This window comes from Macaca nemestrina, chromosome 13 (assembly GCF_043159975.1).
Source record: "Macaca nemestrina isolate mMacNem1 chromosome 13, mMacNem.hap1, whole genome shotgun sequence".
In the NCBI taxonomy this organism is placed as follows: Eukaryota; Metazoa; Chordata; class Mammalia; order Primates; family Cercopithecidae; genus Macaca; species Macaca nemestrina.
The window spans coordinates 38,028,673-38,048,966 of NC_092137.1; the positions used below are offsets into that span (position 1 = coordinate 38,028,673).

General features: G+C 39.6%; 1 protein-coding gene across 7 annotated transcripts in view; it reads left to right on the forward strand.

Annotated features, from left to right (window-relative positions):
• The window catches only part of LOC105464856 (regulator of microtubule dynamics 2), an 85,912-nt gene extending 66,585 nt beyond the window's left edge, over positions 1-19,327 (forward strand). For 6 of the 7 annotated variants that reach the window (XM_071076540.1, XM_011712959.3, XM_071076539.1 and 3 more), the window contains 4 exons: positions 342-440; positions 6,932-6,985; positions 7,078-7,158; positions 14,245-14,607. In XM_071076540.1, the coding sequence (XP_070932641.1) occupies positions 342-440; positions 6,932-6,985; positions 7,078-7,158; positions 14,245-14,298 (288 nt within the window). In that variant the 3' untranslated portion in view covers positions 14,299-14,607. Of the gene's footprint in view, positions 1-341; positions 441-6,931; positions 6,986-7,077; positions 7,159-14,244; positions 14,608-19,119 lie in introns of those variants that run through there. The other variant, XM_024787701.2, reaches the window with a different exon arrangement.
• Positions 19,328-20,294: the final 967 nt, after the last annotated feature.

Here is a 20,294-nt window from a genome sequence, read left to right on the forward strand (position 1 = left end):
ACAAACAGGATCGGCATTATTTCCCACCCCATCCCTTTTTCCTCTGATTCGACATAAATCTTCTTATCAAAAGTATTTCAAGTTGGTTTTGAAACCAGTGCTTTTGGACCCCATGGTACCTTAGAATTGTGAAAAAGGAAGGTAAAATATTAACATTAATGCCATGAGGGTGGTAGCTCTAATATATATTATTTATGGATATATATTTACATTTGTATATGTTATATCTATGTACACACACACATGTATATACATATAACACACACACATCTAACTGGGGAGAGAGAATCCATTCAAAAGGTGAACAACTTTCTAAGAGTGATATTGTTGTGTATTTGCAGGTCTCAAAACTGAGCTGGATTGAGAAAAAAATGGCTGCTACTCTGTTTGGAAAGATACCATCTTCAACTGTGCAAGAAGCTTTACACAATTTCCTTAAGGTACATTTTGTCTATTCATTATTTTAGTGTCAGACTGATTACCCTCTGCACCAATCCCTGCTACCATTGTCAAGGAAATCTTTTCTCCATGTAGAGCCTCAGTTTGAATCCTAGTTTTGGCATGTTCTGTTTTAAGCCCCTCATAATGCAAGTTATTAATATGTTTTAAGTCTAAACTCCTTAGAACAGCTAGTTATGCCCTAGGTTCTAGGAATTACAAACTACTTTTTAAAAATAACTCAGCAGCTTAAATGAAGGTTTAGGTATGACAGCCCTTACTACTAAGTCCGAGAACAGCTCTCTGAGTCATGTGAGCATATGCAGAAACAGTCACGCCCTGATGGTTAGACTTAGTCCCAGTACTCCTGATTAGCCTAACACAGAACCAGTTTAATCTTAAAGAAATAAAAGTGCCAAAAGGAGGAGTTATTTTAAAAGCTACCTCCTAAAGTTGCAGACATTTCTCTGGAAGATTCTTGGGATATCAGACCAAATCAGTATTCTCAATCCTGTCTTAAAATGTATAATCGCTGTACTGTACAACTCTAAGCAGTAATATATGTGTGTGTGAGCACACATGTAAATGTATAATATAGCCACCCATATAATCAACTTCCTGTTGGGGTAGTAATCCCTTTACCTTTCTCTGGAACCAACTTCAAAATTTTATAGTTACTAAATGTGTTTTCCTTCCCAACCTACCTACTTCAAGTTTATAAAAATGCAGACAAGGCTGCATGCGGTGACTCACTTCTGTAATCCCAACACTTTGGGAGGCTGAGGTAGGAAGTTTGCTTGAGGTCAGGAGTTTGAGATCAGCCTGGGCAACATAGCAACACCCCAGCTCTACAAAAAGTAAAAAAATTTTCTGGGCATGGTGGCATAACTACAGTCCCAGCTACTCAGGAGGCTGAGGCAGGAGGATCACTTGAGCCCAGTAGTTCAAGGCTGCAGTGAGCCATGGTCGCACCACTGCACTCCAGCCTGAGCAAAAGAGCATGACCTTATCTCAATAATAATAATAATAATAATAAAAGTCTTGTGCATGCTAATATTTGTGCTGTACCTCAGGGATCAGTTTTGTAGAACTGAGAGGGAATTTGTAGATCATGTAGTCTAAGATGGTGAGTAGGTTTCTTCTCACTTTCTATCTGTCACCCCCAATGGCCAGTGGCTGCCTCAAGTGAAAAAGTAAGTGTCCTGAAATCAAGCACAAGCCCAGTAGAAAAGAGTTCAAAAAAGAAAAAAGAAAAGGGCTGTACATTTCTTGTTTTTTATGTAATTTATCCCTTTTTTTGTTTTATAAAAAGGGAGTCAAGACCTCAGGAACTTAATTTGTTCCATTTCACACAATGGCAATCAAAGATTTGGTTTAAATATGAGTGAAGGCTAAGACTGTATCACTCCCATGTCTTCACCTTTTTCCTACCACTGAAAATTAGTTCCCTCATTTTAAATTGTATAAGAATGTAGATTATGATCTATTTAAGATAAAATATTTATATAAAAGATGCCACGTTAACTAGCAAAAATATTATCTGTACTCAAAACTCATTTCCTCATAATATCAAAGTTGTAATTGAGGAGCAGGTTTTCAGAACACTGTAGAAAAGTTCTTGAGATGCTAATGTGCCTGAAATAATACACAGATAAAATCAAAAGTGGATAAGTAGCACAATAATGTTGAGGTAAAGAATGCAAATTTTGGAAACAGACTACCTGGTTAAATCTCAGCTCTACCACTTACCAGCTGATTAACACTGGGCAAATTGCTTAATATCTCTCTTAGTTTAATCAATAACATGGAGATAATAGTACTTACCTCACAGTGGTGTTGTAAGGATTATCTACATTCCTACAAGTAAATTGCTTAGAGTGTGCCTAGCACCCAGTAGTCCTCAGCAAAAACTCACAGAATTTTAATTTCATTAAAATTTAAACACTTCAGCAAACCATCTTGGGGAGCCCCGCATTAGGTCATTACTTAGACTTTAGTCTCAAAATGCATTCCATGTTGTTTGTCAAAGGAAAGAGAAGAGGCATCGGGAATGCTTCTTGCCATATTTACTAGAACAGCTGAGGGGACTGAGGGGTCTGGAGTGCTGAGGCTAAGGCTGTGGTGGAACTAAGAAATCTGGGAGGTGGAGGAGAGGAAAGGGAAACAGCACAGACCCTGGCTCCCACATCCAGGAGAGTCTGCAACCCCCTAGGTCCTACAACACAGCAGGCCGTGTTGTTAGGACCCAGACTGTAGGACTCCTGCCCCGAATTCATCCCTCCAAAGAGCATTCACAGGGGCCAGGAATGTATCTCTAGAACCATCCAGCTGGGTCCCGTAGAGGTTGAGAACTCTGAGTTTAGAGTTAGATGAGTGAAGTTGAGACCTGAGCCTTTCCTATCTGAATGACCTGGACACATTTCCTTAGTTCTCCCACTCTCAAATTCTTCATCCGTGAAATGGCCATAATAATACCTACTTTGTACAGTTTTTGTGATGGTTACAAAAATAATGTATTTTATATTCTTGGCCCAGGGTCTAACATGTTAAATGTTCTTTCTAAAAATCAATGTTAGCTACTACTGTTTTGCTATTATAGAAGGGGAAGATTGGCCCTCCACAGCCTCAAAGCATCTAGGAAGGTGGGTTGGACACCTGTAGAAATGAATCGTCTGTGAATCCCCTGGGGAAATTCTTTCAAACTAGAGCATGCTTCCCACCTCATCCAAAATGCTGCCATGATTCCCTAGGGCAGTGGTTCTCAACCTTGGCTGTGCATTGCAGTCATCTGGGGCACCTTACAAAATGGCAGCCCAGGCCATGACCCAGACTCATTGTTTCAGAACCTCTGGGTATCTTGAAGTATAGTTTATAAGCAATAAATTGTACCCATTTTAGGTGTACAGTTCAGTGAAGTTTGACAAACTTATATACCTATGTAACCACCACTGTAACCACCACCATTTCAAGATAGCGTTTTCATTATCCTAGAGAGTTATCTTTGTCCCTTTGCTGTCAATTTCCCCCATCTCCTGCCCCAGGCAACCACTGATCTGCTTTCTATCACTGTAAATTAGTTTTGCCCATTCTAAAATTTAATATAAATTGAATCACACAACATGTAATTTTGTGTATATCTGGTTTGTTTTACTCAGCATACTGTTTTGAGATTCATTCATTTTATTGAGTGTATCAGCAGCTCCTTTTCATTGCTGAGTAATATTCCATTATATGGTTATACCATAATTTGTTTATGTGTTAACTTACCGATAGACATTTGAGTTGTTTCTAGTTTGATGCTATTTTCAATAAAGCTTCTGTGAACATTCAAATGCAAGTTTGGTGTGAACATATTTTATTTCTCTTGGGTGAGCACCTAGGGGTGGAATTGTTGGGTCATATGGTATGTGCTTTTAAATCTTGATCAGTGTTTTTAAAGATCATAAAGCTATTGATTCCAATGGCAGCTGATGGCATGGCTGGAAACCACTGGATCAGAGGATGGGTGTGTGTGGTAAATGACAGGTGTGGCAATGTTGGGAGACAGGCTACCCTGATTGCACTTACTGTTTGCAATCATATGATCCCTGAGTCTGTACTAGTGGCTTCCCCAGCTGCAGAACTCTCAGCTGTGTCCTGATATGGTATAAGGCTGCTGCTTGAGCTTATAAGATGTTTTAAAGAAGAGCTAATTTATTCAACAGTGTTTATTAAGCACATAACTAGTGCCAAACATGGCATCAAATACTGGGAACACAGAAATGACCAACATAGTTCCTGTCTTCAAGGAACTTGGATCGCCAAGACAAATTAAATATGTGTAATATTCTTTGCCAGGTGTTATGATAAAGAGTGTTCTAAGGGCCTCTTTAGAAACTGCCTCATCATTGGAACATTACATTGAAACATTAGCATTTGAGTAATGCTACGCTCCTTGTAATTCATCCAAGGCCTTTTATGAAAGGTCAGAATCTGTTTTACCTTAGGAATTCAGTGTTGTTAGTTGCCTGTCTGTGTTCTGTTGGGCTTCAGTTTTTCAAACCATGAGAACAAAAAGAGGTGTTCTTATTTATAATCACTTTAGTTTACTAAACATAGGTGTTAAGGTATATATGCAGAATTAGAATGCCAATACTAAAGAAATAAGCTCTTTACATGCATACATTGGGGCAAGTTGTCCCCAATATGGGATTCGGACAGAGCTGAGGCAACTACCGGGCATAGAAGAAGGTATAATTGAATAAAGTTCAGTCTTAAGTCCCTCTTATTAGAATGGCTCAAGAAATTCTCTTACCAAACTAGAAGCCTTGAAATGGAGATGATTAGACAAGAGAGAAGCAGAAGAACCAGAATCCGTGGATGGCACTATAGGATGGTCAAGGCTCTGGCTTGATTGAAATTGACAACTTCCTTTAATCTGTTGGTAGCTTTGCTGTCTCTCCAGCAGGTTTCATTCCATGCCCAGACACTGTTAAGTTACCTGATTTTAAAGTTTTATACCGAGTCTGGCTCCCTACCCTAGGAGATTTTTGTCCTCCTCCTTCTAGAACCTTCTCTTTTGGATTCTGTGCAGAATAAAATGTCTTTTAAAAGGGATGTGCCCTCGTAAGGTGTTGGACCACTCCTCAGCACCCTGATTTGGATTTATCTTCATTAGTATCTCTTTAAAATATATATATATTATTTTGATTCAGCTATTCAACTTCTGGGAATCTCCCTTATAGGCATAAACACACATATACACAAACATATGAGAAAAAGTATGTTCATTGATTATTAGTAGCGATAATGAAAATGGAGAATAAATCAAGATGTCCAATGGGAAATGCTTCCTTTCATTATGATTCATGCAGAATATGAAATACAGCTCTTAAAAATGATGAAGTGTATCTATGCTAACATGAAAATGTGTTTGTAATATGGGGAAAAAAGTCTAGGGCCAATATGTAGATTTTCTATCAATGTGCACATTTATTCAGTTTTATGTATTTATTTGTATTTTTCTAGCTTTACTGAGGTATAATTGACAAGAATTATATATATGTAAATTATACATATATGTAAAATGGTTCCATTTTGTTTCATTTTCAAAAGCCAAATATCTGTTTTTTTATTTGCCTATACTTGGCAGAGTCTGGTAGGATGCATGTCAAACTGCTGATAGTGGTTACCCCTGGGGCATGAGATTGAAGTTGAGAATAAAACTAGGAAGGAGAAATTTTCACTTTTTAACTTTGGAAATGTCTGGATTGTTCGTATCTTGTGAAACAAGGATATTTTTGTAAATATTTAAAAGCATCCTCTTCTCTTGTGTTCTACCCCGCTCTAGGGTGGAGACTCCAGGTTGTAAGCTTGCTTGCCTGGGCCTTCAAAAGAGCGAAAGCTGACTCTGAAGCAAGACTGACTTAGGTTCTAAGAAGAGCTGTCTAGTAACAATCCCACACCTGAAAGAATTCTTGTTTCCCAGAGATAAAGTAAAGGAACTGGTACATAACAAGACTGACCTAGGTTCTAAGAAGGGCTGTCTGATAACAATACCATACCTGAAATAATTCTTATTTCCCAGAGATAAAGGAACTGGTACATAGATTAGTAGATAATAGAAAAGTACCTTTATAATACCCACTCATGTCTACTACCTGGATTGGTTATTTCAAGGATCTGTCTTTCCTTTAAAAGTCCATGATTTGATGGACTTCAGATATTATTTAACTCCTGTGGAATATGTTGAAATCATAAGAAATCAAATATTAATCTAGTGGAAGATGCTTGCCATGGGGTACCAGTCATGCTCTACTCTCATTTTCTAAATAGATAGTGAGGCCAGGAGTGGTGGCTCATGCCTGTAATCCCAGCACTTTGGGAGGTCAAGGGGGATGGATCACCTGAGGTCAGGAGTTTGAGACAAGCCTGGCCAACATGGTGAAACCCCATCTCTATTAAAAATACAAAAATTAGCCAGGCATGGTGGCAGGTGCCTATAATCCCAGCTACTCGGGAGGCTGAGGCAGGAGAATCACCTGAACCTAGGAGATGGAGGTTGCAGTAAGCTGAGATCGCACCACTGCACTCCAGCCTGGGCGACAGAGCAAGATCCAATGGATGGATGGATGGATGGATGGATGGATGGATGGATGGATGGATGGAGTCCTAGGAATATCACCAGTTGTTTGTTCTTGAAAAGAATAGAGAAAGAAGACTGAGGAAAATTATTATGTAAAGAAACCTCAAAACCATAAAGTATCTCATTGCTTTGTAAGCTTTATGACCATGGTAATAATCAATTTTATTTTAATGGCTAAATGCAAAGGCTATGTTTCCACTCAAAAGATACTTAAACTGATCAAGTGATTCAAATGTGAAACAACCAACCTAAATTCTTACGGCAGTTTGGTTCATAATATTTTATTTATTTAAATGTATTTTCTTCATTTGTGGTTATTGTTATTTTAATATTGCCCTCTTATTCTCTCCTGTTTTTCTCTCAAATCAGGCTGAAGAACTATGCCCTGGTTATTCTAATCCCAATTACATGTACTTAGCAAAGGTAATGAAGACCACTGTTCTGCTTTAAGATCACTTTGAACCCGTCACATAAAAACATGATTATGTTTAATATTGGTTATTTCTCATTTCCAGTGTTATGCTGATCTTGAGGAAAACCAGAATGCTTTGAAGTTCTGTAATTTGGCATTATTGCTTCCTACTGTTACCAAAGAGGTAAGTCCAGAAAGTGACAGTGCTGTTGTCTTATTAGTACTATTCAAGCTCAAAATATGAATAACTTCCTTAGATACGTTTGTAGTTTTCTCTATTCAATTTTATGTATTTATTTTTGTTCTAGCTTTATTGAAGTATAATTGACAAATAAAAACTATATATATACAGCATGATGTTTTGATAGACATATATGTTATGAAATGACTACCACAATCAAGCTAATTAACACATTCATCACCTCACATAGTTACTTTTTTTGTTGTTGAGAACATTGGAGATCCACTGTCTTAGCAAATTTCAAATATACAATATAGTATTATTAACTATAGTCACATTGCTGTCCTTTAAATCTCCAGAACCTATTCATCCTGCATAACTGAAACTGTGTACCCTAGACCAATATCTCCTTATTTCTCCCACCCTCCCAGCCCCTGACAGCCACCCTTCTATTCTCTCCTTCTATGATGGAGTTTTCTTTCATACTAAAACCTTTGACTTGGATTTTACATGTACTATGAAGTTTTAAAATTTGCTGTATCTCTGTAAGATAACCTGTCACCAGGAGGCCCTAGCGGTTAAAGCATCCTGATGCTTGTTAGATATAAGACAGCAGGGAGTGAAGCAAGCATAATTCCTTCAGTGGGAAGGAGGTGGCGCAGCATAATTCTGGGGAGCTGAGGATTAACTATATAGGCAACAAACAAGCTAGACAGGTGGCCCAGCCTACAGCAAGGGGAGTGACCATGGGTTGCCATCCTCGGTGCCCAACTCACAGCAGTTATGGCTATCCAAGGCCATGACAAAGATGAAAAATACGTAATAACATGTTTTTGGTTTTTGGACACTGGCCATTAATGAAAAAAACTATTGCCCTGTCTCTTGCCCTTTTATTCAGTAATTCAGGATTCTGGGTATGCTGTAAGTTTCAAGCATTCCACAGACTTAACAACTCAGTCTGCTCCTATGAGCTGTTGACTGGTGGTGTGGGAACAACAACAAAAAAAATAGGTATATATTTTCCTCCTCTTCTCATACCACCAAACATTATCATCCTCTAAATCATAACAGAAAAGAAATGCCTCAGAAAAAAAAAAAAAAAAAAAAAACACCTCCTCTTTTTCTGTGTTGGAGCAGTACAGGTTCCAATATTTATTGTGATCTGAACTATAAACAAATAAGACATGCCTGTTGCCTCCTAGGAGGCTATAGCCTAGAAGGGAACATATGGTGTGTGTCCAAATAACTGTAGCTCAAAGCAGAAAGCATGAGGTACTAAGAGAAGTACAAATCCTCAGTTATGGAAATTTTGAAAAGGGAGAAATTATTTTCACCTAGAAGAGGCCAGGTGGCATCAGAGGCAGACTTTGAAAGATCTATATAATATGGAGTTGTGGACAAGTACATTGCACGTCCTGAACAGAGGCACAAAAGAAAGCAAAGCTCTGTTTGCCTGGAGCAAAAGGAATGTGCCCACTTTCCCCGGACCACAGCTGGTGTGTGCCAGCCTCCCAGCTTCCTTGCCTCCCGCCAGGCCACTCTTGACTCCCAGTAGCAGCCCAAGCAACAGATTAAGTGTAAACGTCAACATGTCACTTCCCTTTGCTGTTAAGATAGGGGTCAGAATTTTCAGCATGTCCTTCAAGGCTCTGATCCAGCTCCTAACAGTCTCTCAAGCTTCATATGTTCCCCGTTCTTCCCTCCACCGCCCAACCTGCCCTTCACCCTTAGAACATACTGTTCCCGGCCGGGCGCGGTGGCTCAAGCCTGTAATCCCAGCACTTTGGGAGGCCGAGACGGGCGGATCACGAGGTCAGGAGATCGAGACCATCCTGGCTAACACGGTGAAACCCCGTCTCTACTAAAAAATACAAAAAACTAGCCGGGCGAGGTGGCGGGCGCCTGTAGTCCCAGCTACTCGGGAGGCTGAGGCAGGAGAATGGCGTAAACCCGGGAGGCGGAGCTTGCAGTGAGCCGAGATCGCGCCACTGCACTCCAGCCTGGGTGACAGAGCCAGACTCTGTCTCAAAAAAAAAAAAAAAAAAAAAGAACATACTGTTCCCACTTCCTGAAACACTCCTACCCACCCTCTGCTCCTTTCACTAGCTTTATTCCATCCTGTCCTCCAGGCCTCACCATGAATGCTGTTTCTTCAGGAAAGACTTTCTTGACACCTGCTGGCAAGAAAGCCCCCTATGCTTCTCCTTACTATCATTTCACACAGTTATTATGTCATTATTAATGTGATTGTTCCATGAGAGTAACAACCAGGTTTGTGTCATTCATCACTACACCCCTAATCCTGAATATACTGCCTAGCATATCATAAGCACTCGGTAAGTGTTCATAGAAAGAACCAAGACATTAATATCATACAAATAAAAATAGTAGTGTCAATAGTAATAATAAAGAAGATGCATAATGAATGTAAGAAGGCTAGACATTGGAAGTATTTCTGTAATAAGCAAAATAGTTTGAACAAATATTTCTCACATTGCATTTTTTTTCCCTCAGTGATGTCTCCATTTGTATTCTTAGCAATTTTTTTCCAAGTAGTAAGGTATGTAAGGAATATTTCCATTTCTTTTTCAATGAGAAAATAGTATGAAGTGAGTTATGTGTAATACCCCTCCATCTCTATAAAGTTTTTTCAGATTGAAATGTACCCCATTAGTGATTTTGCTAACCAAGTTTATTCATTTCCAAAATGTCTAGCAATGCCACTAGTTACAAGAAGACAACCTAGCCATCAGTTTGCTCTCTCTTGTGAAATTTCATAACATGCTTGTTTCTTTCTTGTGGCATTTATAGCTTCTTCCTTGCATTGTAGTCATTTGTGGACCTGTCTTTTGTCCCCTGTTAGGGAACTCTCAGCTCATCACACTGCTACTTGATATTGGGAGTGTCAGTCATTTGGTCTCTAGAGCCCAGATTCATAGGTGTAAGCAGCTTTACATTCCCAGAATTTGGAACGATGGTATTTTTATTATTCATGTGGACTTTTCTTGACCCTAGGAAAGTAATCTCAGATCCTGAGAAACATTTCTTTTTTTAAAAAAGGGATTTATGTGTCTGAGACAGTGTGAGAATGATTGCTGAATGAAATAATGACTTCACTGGCAACCTGAAAATTGTTTGCCTGGAGGCAGTATTGAAGTTCATCAACTTGGAGCCTACTGAGAAAGCTCAAATATAAAAAGCATTATGTAATAATTTTGTTTTATGATAAGAGATGTGCTAAGCTGGTAAAGAAAACCCCATATTTTAAAATTGCTGAAACATTTTGAAATGGCATTAATCACCTTTCTAAGACCAACAGACTCATAGACTAGTAAATCCAATGTTACCAGAAACCAACCACAAAAAGAAGTGCACTCTGGGAGTGCTAAAAGTTAAGAGCTCTTTATATTTAGCAAGTGGTATAGTTGTCTTTGAAATGGCCTGTTGATTTAAGTTCTGAGCTGTATTTCTAACCTGTTTTATGAGTTGAGAAGCACAATTCTCATTGGTAACTGCTCTTAGTAACAAAATCCTAATTCTGCTTTAAATGTTCTTTCTGAGTTACGATATCGTATTTGATTATCTGAATTAAGACATTGGTTTTCTGGATAGGTTTATAAAACAGAATTTGTATCCATTCACTCTGCCTTCCTGTTTTAGAAATGCTACTCAGGGTAATAAATGAGTCACTTGCCAAAATCCTGTAATATTGTCTTATTTGCTAGAAATTCTTGTTTGCCCATTTCTTTCCTGTTGAAACTTATTTCTTGTAAATTAACTCATTTGTGCTATCCATGCCTGGAGAATTATTCCTAGTACTTTCTAAAAAATTAATAAGACAGCCAGGTGCGGTGGCTTACGCCTGTAATCCCAGCACTTTGGGAGGCTGAGGCGGGTGGATCACCTGAGGTTGGGAGTTTGAGACCAGCCTGACCAACATGGAGAAACCCCATCTCTACTAAAAAAATTACAAAATTAGCTGGGCGTGGTAGCACATGCCTATAATCCCAGCTACTAGGGAGGCTGAGGCAGGAGAATCGCTTGAACCTGGGAGGCGGAGGTTGTGGTAAGCCGAGATCGTGCCATTGCGCTCCAGCCAGGGCAACAAGAGTGAAACTCCATCTCAAAAAAAAAAAAAAAAATTAATAAGGCTATTATAGTATAGATAGTATAGACAGACTTTTCCCACTCTCTAAACGGACATTTTCATGATTTGTAGAAAGTCTGTTTACAACCCCATATTTCTACTGTTTTGACTCTTACCTTCTTGTCATTTGCATTTAAAATGTATTTTTCTTAAGATTTTGCAATATATATAATGGTCTTGGTTGTGTTATTTAAATTGATCTTAAAAATACTCTAAAGAAGATTCTTAGAACCCTTTTATTTATTTTCTTGAAATAATTGATGATACAGCATCAGTTTGGGACTAGCTGTTCTTAACCAGTACCCAGTCTCATGAAGTTGGTGTGTGATAATCATTACCCAAATGCTAGGAGAATAATGACAATTCAATGTAAATAAGTCTCTTATTTATCCAAAGTCTTTAACAGAGAGCATTGATGTAGTTTTCTAAACCATATTTTTCCAACACTATCAGATGAAATAAATCTATATTTTTGAATGTGTGTGTGTGGGTGAAAGAGGGAGATTATCTTTATTCAGTTATTTTACAATTATAGAGGTGTTCTCTGCTAGAGGCTTGGGATACAAAGAGAAAAAAACAGATACCTCTGCCATCATGAATTCTGTGGTGTAGTGGGAAAGGCAGGCACTGAAAAAGTCATAGCAGTACAATTTGATGAGTATTTTGGAAATAAAAGCACAGAGATTTGTGAGAAAATAAAACTGGTACTACAACTTGGGCCACAGGCCAGGAAAGGTCATCCTGAGGTTTTGCTATATATAATCTAAGGAAATTAGAATTTAAACCCAGTTGTTTAAATATTTAAGACTTGCTTGGACAGTAGAGGGCTCATTAAAAATACAGGTTCCTGGCTTTTTCTAGAAAGTTAGAAAGAAGCTCTGAGCTCCAGAATGTGGTGACCCCAACCTCAGTATCATCGTGGTCTCACTCAAGTTTCCTCTGTCTGGGAAGCTTAGTGCTCAGATGGCCCTTGGGTGAGATTACAGAGAAAGACAGGTGGTGACTGAGTTCTTGACATTGCAACCATAGGAACTGTTGACTCTTGGCTGGGCGCAGTGGCTCACGGCTGTAATCCCAGCACTTTGGGAGGCCGAGGTGGGCAGATCACGAGGTCAAGAGATTGAGACCATCCTGGCCAACATGGTGAAACCCCGTCTCTACTAAAAATACAAAAATTAGCTGGGCATGGTGGCATGTGCCTGTAGCCCCAGCTACTCAGGAGGCTGAGGCAGGGGAATCACTTGAACCCGAAAGGGGGAGGTTGCAGTGGGCCGAGATTGCACCACTACACTCCAGCCTGGCAACAGAGACTCCGTCTCAAAAAAAAAAAAAAAAAAAAGGAAATGTTGACCTTTAAGGATATGGCTTTGGATTTTACTCAGAAAGAGCAGACCCTGCTAGACCCATCTCAGAGGAAGCTGCAGAGACATGTGATTCTGGAGAAAATCCTCAAAACCAGCATCCAGGCAGTAAAGTCTTAGAAACAAAGACAGAACTTCCATGTAGAATATCTACGGGAAGGAGCGATCTAACAACATGTCAACACTGAGATTTGTAAGGGTGAACTGTGTTCCTCCACAGCAGAATTGGCCTGGGGAGGGCCAAATTAGGAATGCAGCACAATCACATGACTTTAATTTGAGACTAGAGAAAGTGTGCTATCTCAGCTCAAAGGTGTGGATAGTTCAAATCTGGGAGAAAAGGAATAACCGGAGCCCTAAGCCATAACCTGAGTTCTTATAAGAGGACAATTGCATAAATATAGCCAATATATTTAGTGCTTGAAATATAATGAAAATCTTAAAATTAATCATATAGCTATGCAGCTGACCTACTACAAAGGAGAAAACTTCTGTATGCAAAGGAGAGTAATACACCACATGAATGTAACTAACGTGGAAGATGTTAACTAGGGACTATACTGAATGCTCGGCTTCAGATTCATATGTGGGAAAATAAATGAATAAATGAAGGTACTTGAGCAAGGCTTTAACAGCCTGTTATGTCCTCAGTGGCAGAGATGTTACAGTGGAGAATAGCCCTTTGAATATAATGAGTATGAGGAAGTTATCACAGCTCAACATTGACTCAACGTGTGTTAGCTCACACTGGAGGGAAACTCCATAAATGTAATGAATGTAGGAAACACTTCATCCAGAGAGCTAACTTATTCATACCAGAGAACTCAAGAGAGAAACTCTGTCTGTAATCAGTGTGGAAATGCCTTCAGTGACCATTTATCCTTTAAACAACACCGTGAATTAACACTGGAGAGAAGCCATATGAATATGATCTATGTGAGAAAGTCTTCATTTAATGATCTCATCTTATAATGAGACAATGCACATGGAGAGAAACCCTATAAATGTACAGCATTTGGAAGAGCCTTCAACCTCAGCCCTAACCTTTATAGGCGGTCTCACTCAAGTTTCCATCTATCTGAAAGATGCCATCTTTTAGATACCAGAGAGCTCCCACAGGGCTAAACCCTACACCCTTCAGGCAAAGCTCAAGCCTTGATATGCAGAAAAAACTTAGAGTAAAACAGGAAAGAAAGTGGCAAGTTTTTTCCAGGAGGAAGAAACCTGTTGGGAAAACACTAGATAATTCATGCTGGAGAAGGAATTCAGTGAAATAAACACGATAAACCCTTTACTCATAGAGCAACACTCCAGGACATGTGAGGATTAATGCTGTATAAAACACTCACTAAGACAAAAGCAACTTGTTAAAATAAAAAAAAAGAAAATTATTAAAAATAATAATAAAACACTGTCAGTGACCTGAATTAGGGAAAGTATTTGGTGATTGCACGTACCTTCGTGAACCTTGAAGTTCTCATGTTGGGGAATCTCCTCAAGTTAATGTAAGTCTATTTCAGCATACTAGAGTATCAAGATGAATGCATGAAATTTCCTTATGTATTTGTATTTTCTTTATAGGATAAAGAGGCACAGAAAGAGATGCAAAAAATAATGACTTCCTTGAAGAGGTAAATAACCGAATTTACTCTTCAACAAATCAGACGTGATCTACCAAAATTTAAACGAATCAAAGTTTTATTATCCTTTTCTTCATTTTTGATGTAAGGGTATTGTGCTCAGATTTGAAGGTAAAGCCATGTTTCTGCAGAATGCATTCCACTAGTAGCACTACAAAATTATGTTATTTGGAGAATCTATATACTATAATGTCAATACATAATCTATAAACATGTATGCTTTGTATTTTTCTTATCAATAAACTGCAGCCTTCAGAATATTTCTTTAAATATTTAAATCCAATAAAATGAATTTTCATGAGTATTTTATTGTTTCAATGGAGACTTCATAAAACAAAATAATTTCATTAATGTGGATGAAAAATGGAAAACTGAGCAAAGGACATGAACAAGTTGTTGGCAGAAGAGAAAAAAACAAACAGATGTAGTATTGTAACTGGTGATCAAAAGATGTGAATAAAATTACAATAAAATACTCTTTTACCATCAAACTAGATTTCATTTGCGTCCGAGTGAAGAGACCACCAAACAGGCTTTGTGTGAGCAACAAGGCTGTTTATTTCACCTGGGGACAGGCGGGCTGAGTCCGAAAAGAGAGTCAGCGAAGGGAGGCAGGGGTGGGTGGGGCTGTTTTATCAGATTTGGGTAGGTAATGGAAGATTACAGTCAAAGGGGATTGTTCTCTGGCTGGCAAGTGTAGGGGTCACAAGGTGCTCAGTGGGGGAGCTTTTGAGCCAGGATGAGCCAGGAGAAGGAATTTCACAAGGTAATGTCATCAGTTAAGGCAGGGACCGGCCATTTTCACTTCTTTTGTGGTGAAATGTCATCAGTTAAGGCAGGAAACAGCCACTTTCACTTCTTTTGTGATTCTTTGCTTGCTTCAGGCCATCTGGACGTATACATGCAGGTCACAGGGGATACGATGTCTTAGTTTGGGCTCAGAGGCCTGACATTAGCAAGGATTATTTTCTTCATTCAGGAAGCATTCAACACTGGCAGTATTGTTATGAGATGGAGCATTCTCATACACAGTTAGTGAGAGAGTATTTTGTCACCTGGGTACATCAAATATGAAAATATAAAAGAAATTTTAAAAGTACTTTGGCACAAACCTTTGGTAAAATTTATTGACAGCTTTTGAAAAGTATTAAATCTTTAGTCATGGAAATAATCATAAAGAGTAAAGTGCAGTGACTGATTCACAAATGTTCATAACAGCATAACACTATGTCCAACAGTAAGAAAGCAGCCACGTTGAAATATAACTACAATTGAATAACATTTTGACATTAAAAATTACAAAAATGATATAGGCAACTGCACAGAATATCTTAAGTGCAAGTATAAGTCAAAAATAGTACATACGTAGTGAGAGACAGGACTAGCTGGATTTCCTAGGCCGACTAAGAATCCCTAAGCCTAGCTGGGAAGGTGGCCGTATCCACCTTTAAACAGGGGGCTTGCAACTTAGCCCACACCCGACCAATCAGAGAGCTCACTAAAATGCTAACTAGGCAAAAACAGGAGGTAAAGAAATAGGCAATCATCTATTGCCTGAGAGCACAGCGGGAGGGACAAGGATCAGGATATAAACCCAGGCCTTCGAGCCAGCAGGCAACCCCCTTTGGGTCCCCTCCCCTTATATGGCGCTCTGTTTTCACTCTATTTCACTATTAAATCTTGCAACTGCACTCTTCTGGTCCGTGCTTTGTTACCGCTCGAGCTGAGCTTTCGGTCGCCGTCCACCACTGCTGTTTGCCGCCGTCACAGACCCGCCGCTGACTTCTGTCCCTCCGGATCCAGCAGAGTGTCCGCTATGCTGATCCAGTGAGGCACCCATTGCCACTCCCCATTGGGCTAAAGGCTTGCTATTGTTCCTGCACAGCTAAGTGCCTGGGTTCATCCTAATCGAGCTGAACACTAGTCACTGGGTTCCATGGTTCTGTTCCATGACCCAGGGCTTCTAATAGAGCTATAATACTCACTGCATAGCCCAAGATTCCATTCCTTGGAATCTGTGAGGCCAAGAACCCCAGGTCAGAGAACGCGAGGCTTGCCACCATCTTGGAAGTGGCCTGCCGCCATTTTGAAAGTGGCCTGCCACCATCTTGAGAGCTCTGGGAGCAAGGACTGTCCCCACACCCCACCAGGTAACAATAGGATCTCAACAGTATAAAAATAAGCACAGAAGAGCATCTGGTAGGGAATACACTAAAATAGTAGTAGTATATGTTTCTGTGAAGCTTATTTTATTTCCTATATTTCCCAGTTTTTAATAATAAATAAAATGATTTTTTAGGTTGAACTTAGCAGTGAGCTATAAAGATTCCCTGCTACCTCTTAATCAGCCTAATCTTGGAAATCAGAGTAAAAACTTGGATTTTCTGTTTACTGTCCCAAATACATGGGTGTGCACGCACATGCACACACACACACACACACATTTATAAACTCAAAAAAAGCCCTGATGTAGACATTCTGGTTAGTAGGTAAATTAAGCAAACCCCTAGCCCCATCTTCTATAATGGTCAATCAAGATACTGAATCAGTCCAGCTGGTTCTCACCCACTTTCCTCTGACAATTGGTCTGATGTTGAAACTCATGGCTAGATAGGGCAAGAGTCTTGCTGGTTCTGTCATGGATATGCTGAGAGGCTATGGATACCTCTGGCTCTCTAAACAGCTAAAGGAATATGTAAGTATAGAAAGGTGAATCCAGCTAGGAGCAAATGACATAGAATCAACTATGTTGTAGGTTTTGTGGGAGCAACTCATTCCGGCAGAGTGGTACAAACACTTCCTTTATGAATTATGAGGACTATCAAGAAACACTCCTGGTGGGTAACAGTGGGATTTAGGACTCATAATTGGAACCTGACATAAGATCTAATCAGTGTTCATTTATTATATTTTAATAAAATTCTTGTTTCTCATAATGTGTCTTCAATGGACAAGTTGATGTCCATTGACTGGGTAATCAGCGTAGTTATTTCTGGATATAGGCTTGACCCAATAGAAATGCAGTACTCATAATTCACTCTTTAGAGAATTAGGAGTTTCTGACACATGTGGCCATTTCTACAAATGGGTATTAACAGAGGGAATTCCCCTCCTCATTATGGTAATAACCCTTCAAAAGAGCATTAACTCCCTGCTGTATGCCCCCTTCCAGAGTCATACTGTCATATCTGTATTCCTTATAAAGCCATATATAATCAGAGAAATTATGTTTGGGAGGCTGAGGCTGGAGGATCAGTTGAGCTCAGGAGTTCAAGACAAGCCTGGGCAACATGGTGAAATCCCATCTCTACAAAAATTAGCTGAGCGTGGTGGTGCATGCCTGTATTTACAGCTACTCGGGTGGCTGAGGTGGGAGGATTACTTCAACCCAGGAGGTCAAGGCTGGGATGAGCTGTAATTGCGCCCCTCCACTCCACTCTCCACTACACTCTGGGTGACAGAGTGAAACTCTGTTTCAAAAAAATTTTTTTTTTATTTAAAAATAATTTTTTAAAATTAAAAACATTGGAAGTAATTGCTAAATAGCTCAAAAACCGTGAACAGGACTAGAATCTGATAACCTAGAAGGGTGTGCTATAGAGCAGTGGTCCCCAACCTTTTTGGCACCAGGGGCCATTTTCGTGGAAGACAATTTTTCCCTGGACCCGGGGATAGGGGGATGGTTTCGGAATGATTCAAGTACATTATATTTAGTGTGCACTTTATTTCTATTATTATTACAGTGTAATATATAATGAAATAATTATACAACCCGCCATAATGTAGAACCAGTGGAAGCCCTGAACTTGTTTTCCTGCAACTAGATGGTCCCATCCGGGGGTGATGGGAGACAGTGGCAGACCTATCAGGCATTGATTCTCATAAGGAGTGTGCAACGTACATCCCTCACATGCACAGTTCACAGTAGGATTCGCCCTACTAATACCACCACTGATCTGACAGGAGGAGGCGCTCAGGTGGTAATATGAGCAATGGCGGGCAGCTGTAAATACAGATGAAGCTTTGCTCACTTGCCCACTGCTCATCTCCTGCTGTGAGGCCCAGTTCTTAACAGGCCACAAGCCAGTTACCAGTACCACTACCAGCCTGTGGCCCGAGGGTTAGGGACCCCTGCTATAGAGGATACATAGGATATTTTGTCAATTTATTTATTTAGTTATTATATTTTATTTTATTTTATTTTATTTTGAGACAAAGTCTGGCTCTGTCGCCCAGGCTGGAGTGCAGTGGCGCAATCTCGGCTCACTGCAACCTCCACCTCCTGGGTTCACCCCATTCTCCTGCCTCAGTCTCCTGAGTAGCTGGGACTACAGGCGTCCGCCACCACGCCCGGCTAATTTTTTGTATTTTTAGTAGAGACGGGGTTTCACTGTATTAGCCAGGGTGGTCTCGATCTCCTGACCTTGTGATCCGCCCGCCTCAGCCTCCCAAAGTGCTGGGATCACAGGCATAAGCCACCGCGCCCGGCCTATTTTGTCAATTTAATCCTCAATCCAATCCAATGAGGGAGGTGGTGGTCTTTCCATATAGGTAATGACATAATTGAGGCTTGGAGTAAATAACTTGCCAAAGACCTTTCTTAACAAGTGGAAAGAGTTGGTACTTAAACATGGCTTATTTCGACTCGTTAGTCGAGTCTTAGTTACTCACAACAGATATATAAAAGGTACTGTGTAGATAAAGATGAGGAAACAAACCAAAATAAAGAAGTTATCTGTAATGAGGCCAAGTAAAAATGGTTTCTATATTAAATACCCCTACTTTCTAAAAACTGAGTGATTTTCTTGAATGACAGGATTATATGTAGAATATTACACTTACTCCAAGGAATTTCATGCAAAGTGAGCCATGGGGACTCTGGTTTTCTATGGTTACTTCACTCACCACTCATGCTGCTTGACCTCAGAGAAGACAGAATAGCTGCAGAGTGTTCCTGAAATGAGGATTGTTCCTGCTGGATCACGAAGTCCAAGCTGATGGTACACCTGCCGCTCACAGATGAGGTACCCAAACTGCTAACTTCTCAAGAGACTTCGTGTACAACTTTGGAAAGGGGGAGTTCTGACCCAAACTTTGAATATGTTTGATTTCAGAAGATAAGAATCAAACTGTATGTTGCAAATTCTCATAAAACATTAAAGAGGTAACTTAGTGGTCCACTAAAATTTTAGTGATGTCCATGTAATTGCGATGTTATCTTTCTTACTAAATAACAAATGGCCTTCATTGTAATATGAAAATCCATGCCACTTCTCATTTGTGCCTAAAAGTTATCAAAAGGCTTTTCATTTGATAATATTTTTAGACTTTTGAATTTCAAAAAGCAGTGGTACAAGCTGAATGGGGTTAGCTTTTACACTAAACTCATTTTACCAATAAATGGTTTAAGCGTTGATGTGTAAGTAACAGGGTTGGGGTCAGACAACTGTAGTGACCAAGCCAGGACTGAGTTCCAGCCCTTGGAATCTCACTTCTGCTTTCTTTGAGTCCAGGACTGTTTATATCTAATTGATTGGAGTCCAGTGTATCTGATGTAGAATGGAGGCTGTAAAATGCTAACACTTACCTGGTGAGTACCTATTCCAAGTGTTTTTCCTATATTAACACATTTGAACCTCACAGCAACCTATGAGGAAGAAACATTTGATATTACCCCATTTAAGATAGGGGAGCTAAAGCACAGGGTATTACCATGTCTAACCCCGTGAGCAAAAGATTTGGACTGGGGCGGACTGCTCCAGAGTCCATGCTGCGGTCAGCCACTGTACAATCCTGCCAGCAAATGGGAGAATTGAGTTGTGGGAAGTGAAAGAGTGGAAAGACAGAAGGTAAAAAAGGAAACAAGGGAAAGGGAAAAAAGAATTTTAAAAAGTAGAGGGCAGTAAAGAAAGAAGAAAAAGGGAGTAAAGGTAAAGAAAAATCTCATATTTTGAATATTGATAGACATTTTCTAGTTTTGCATCATAAATT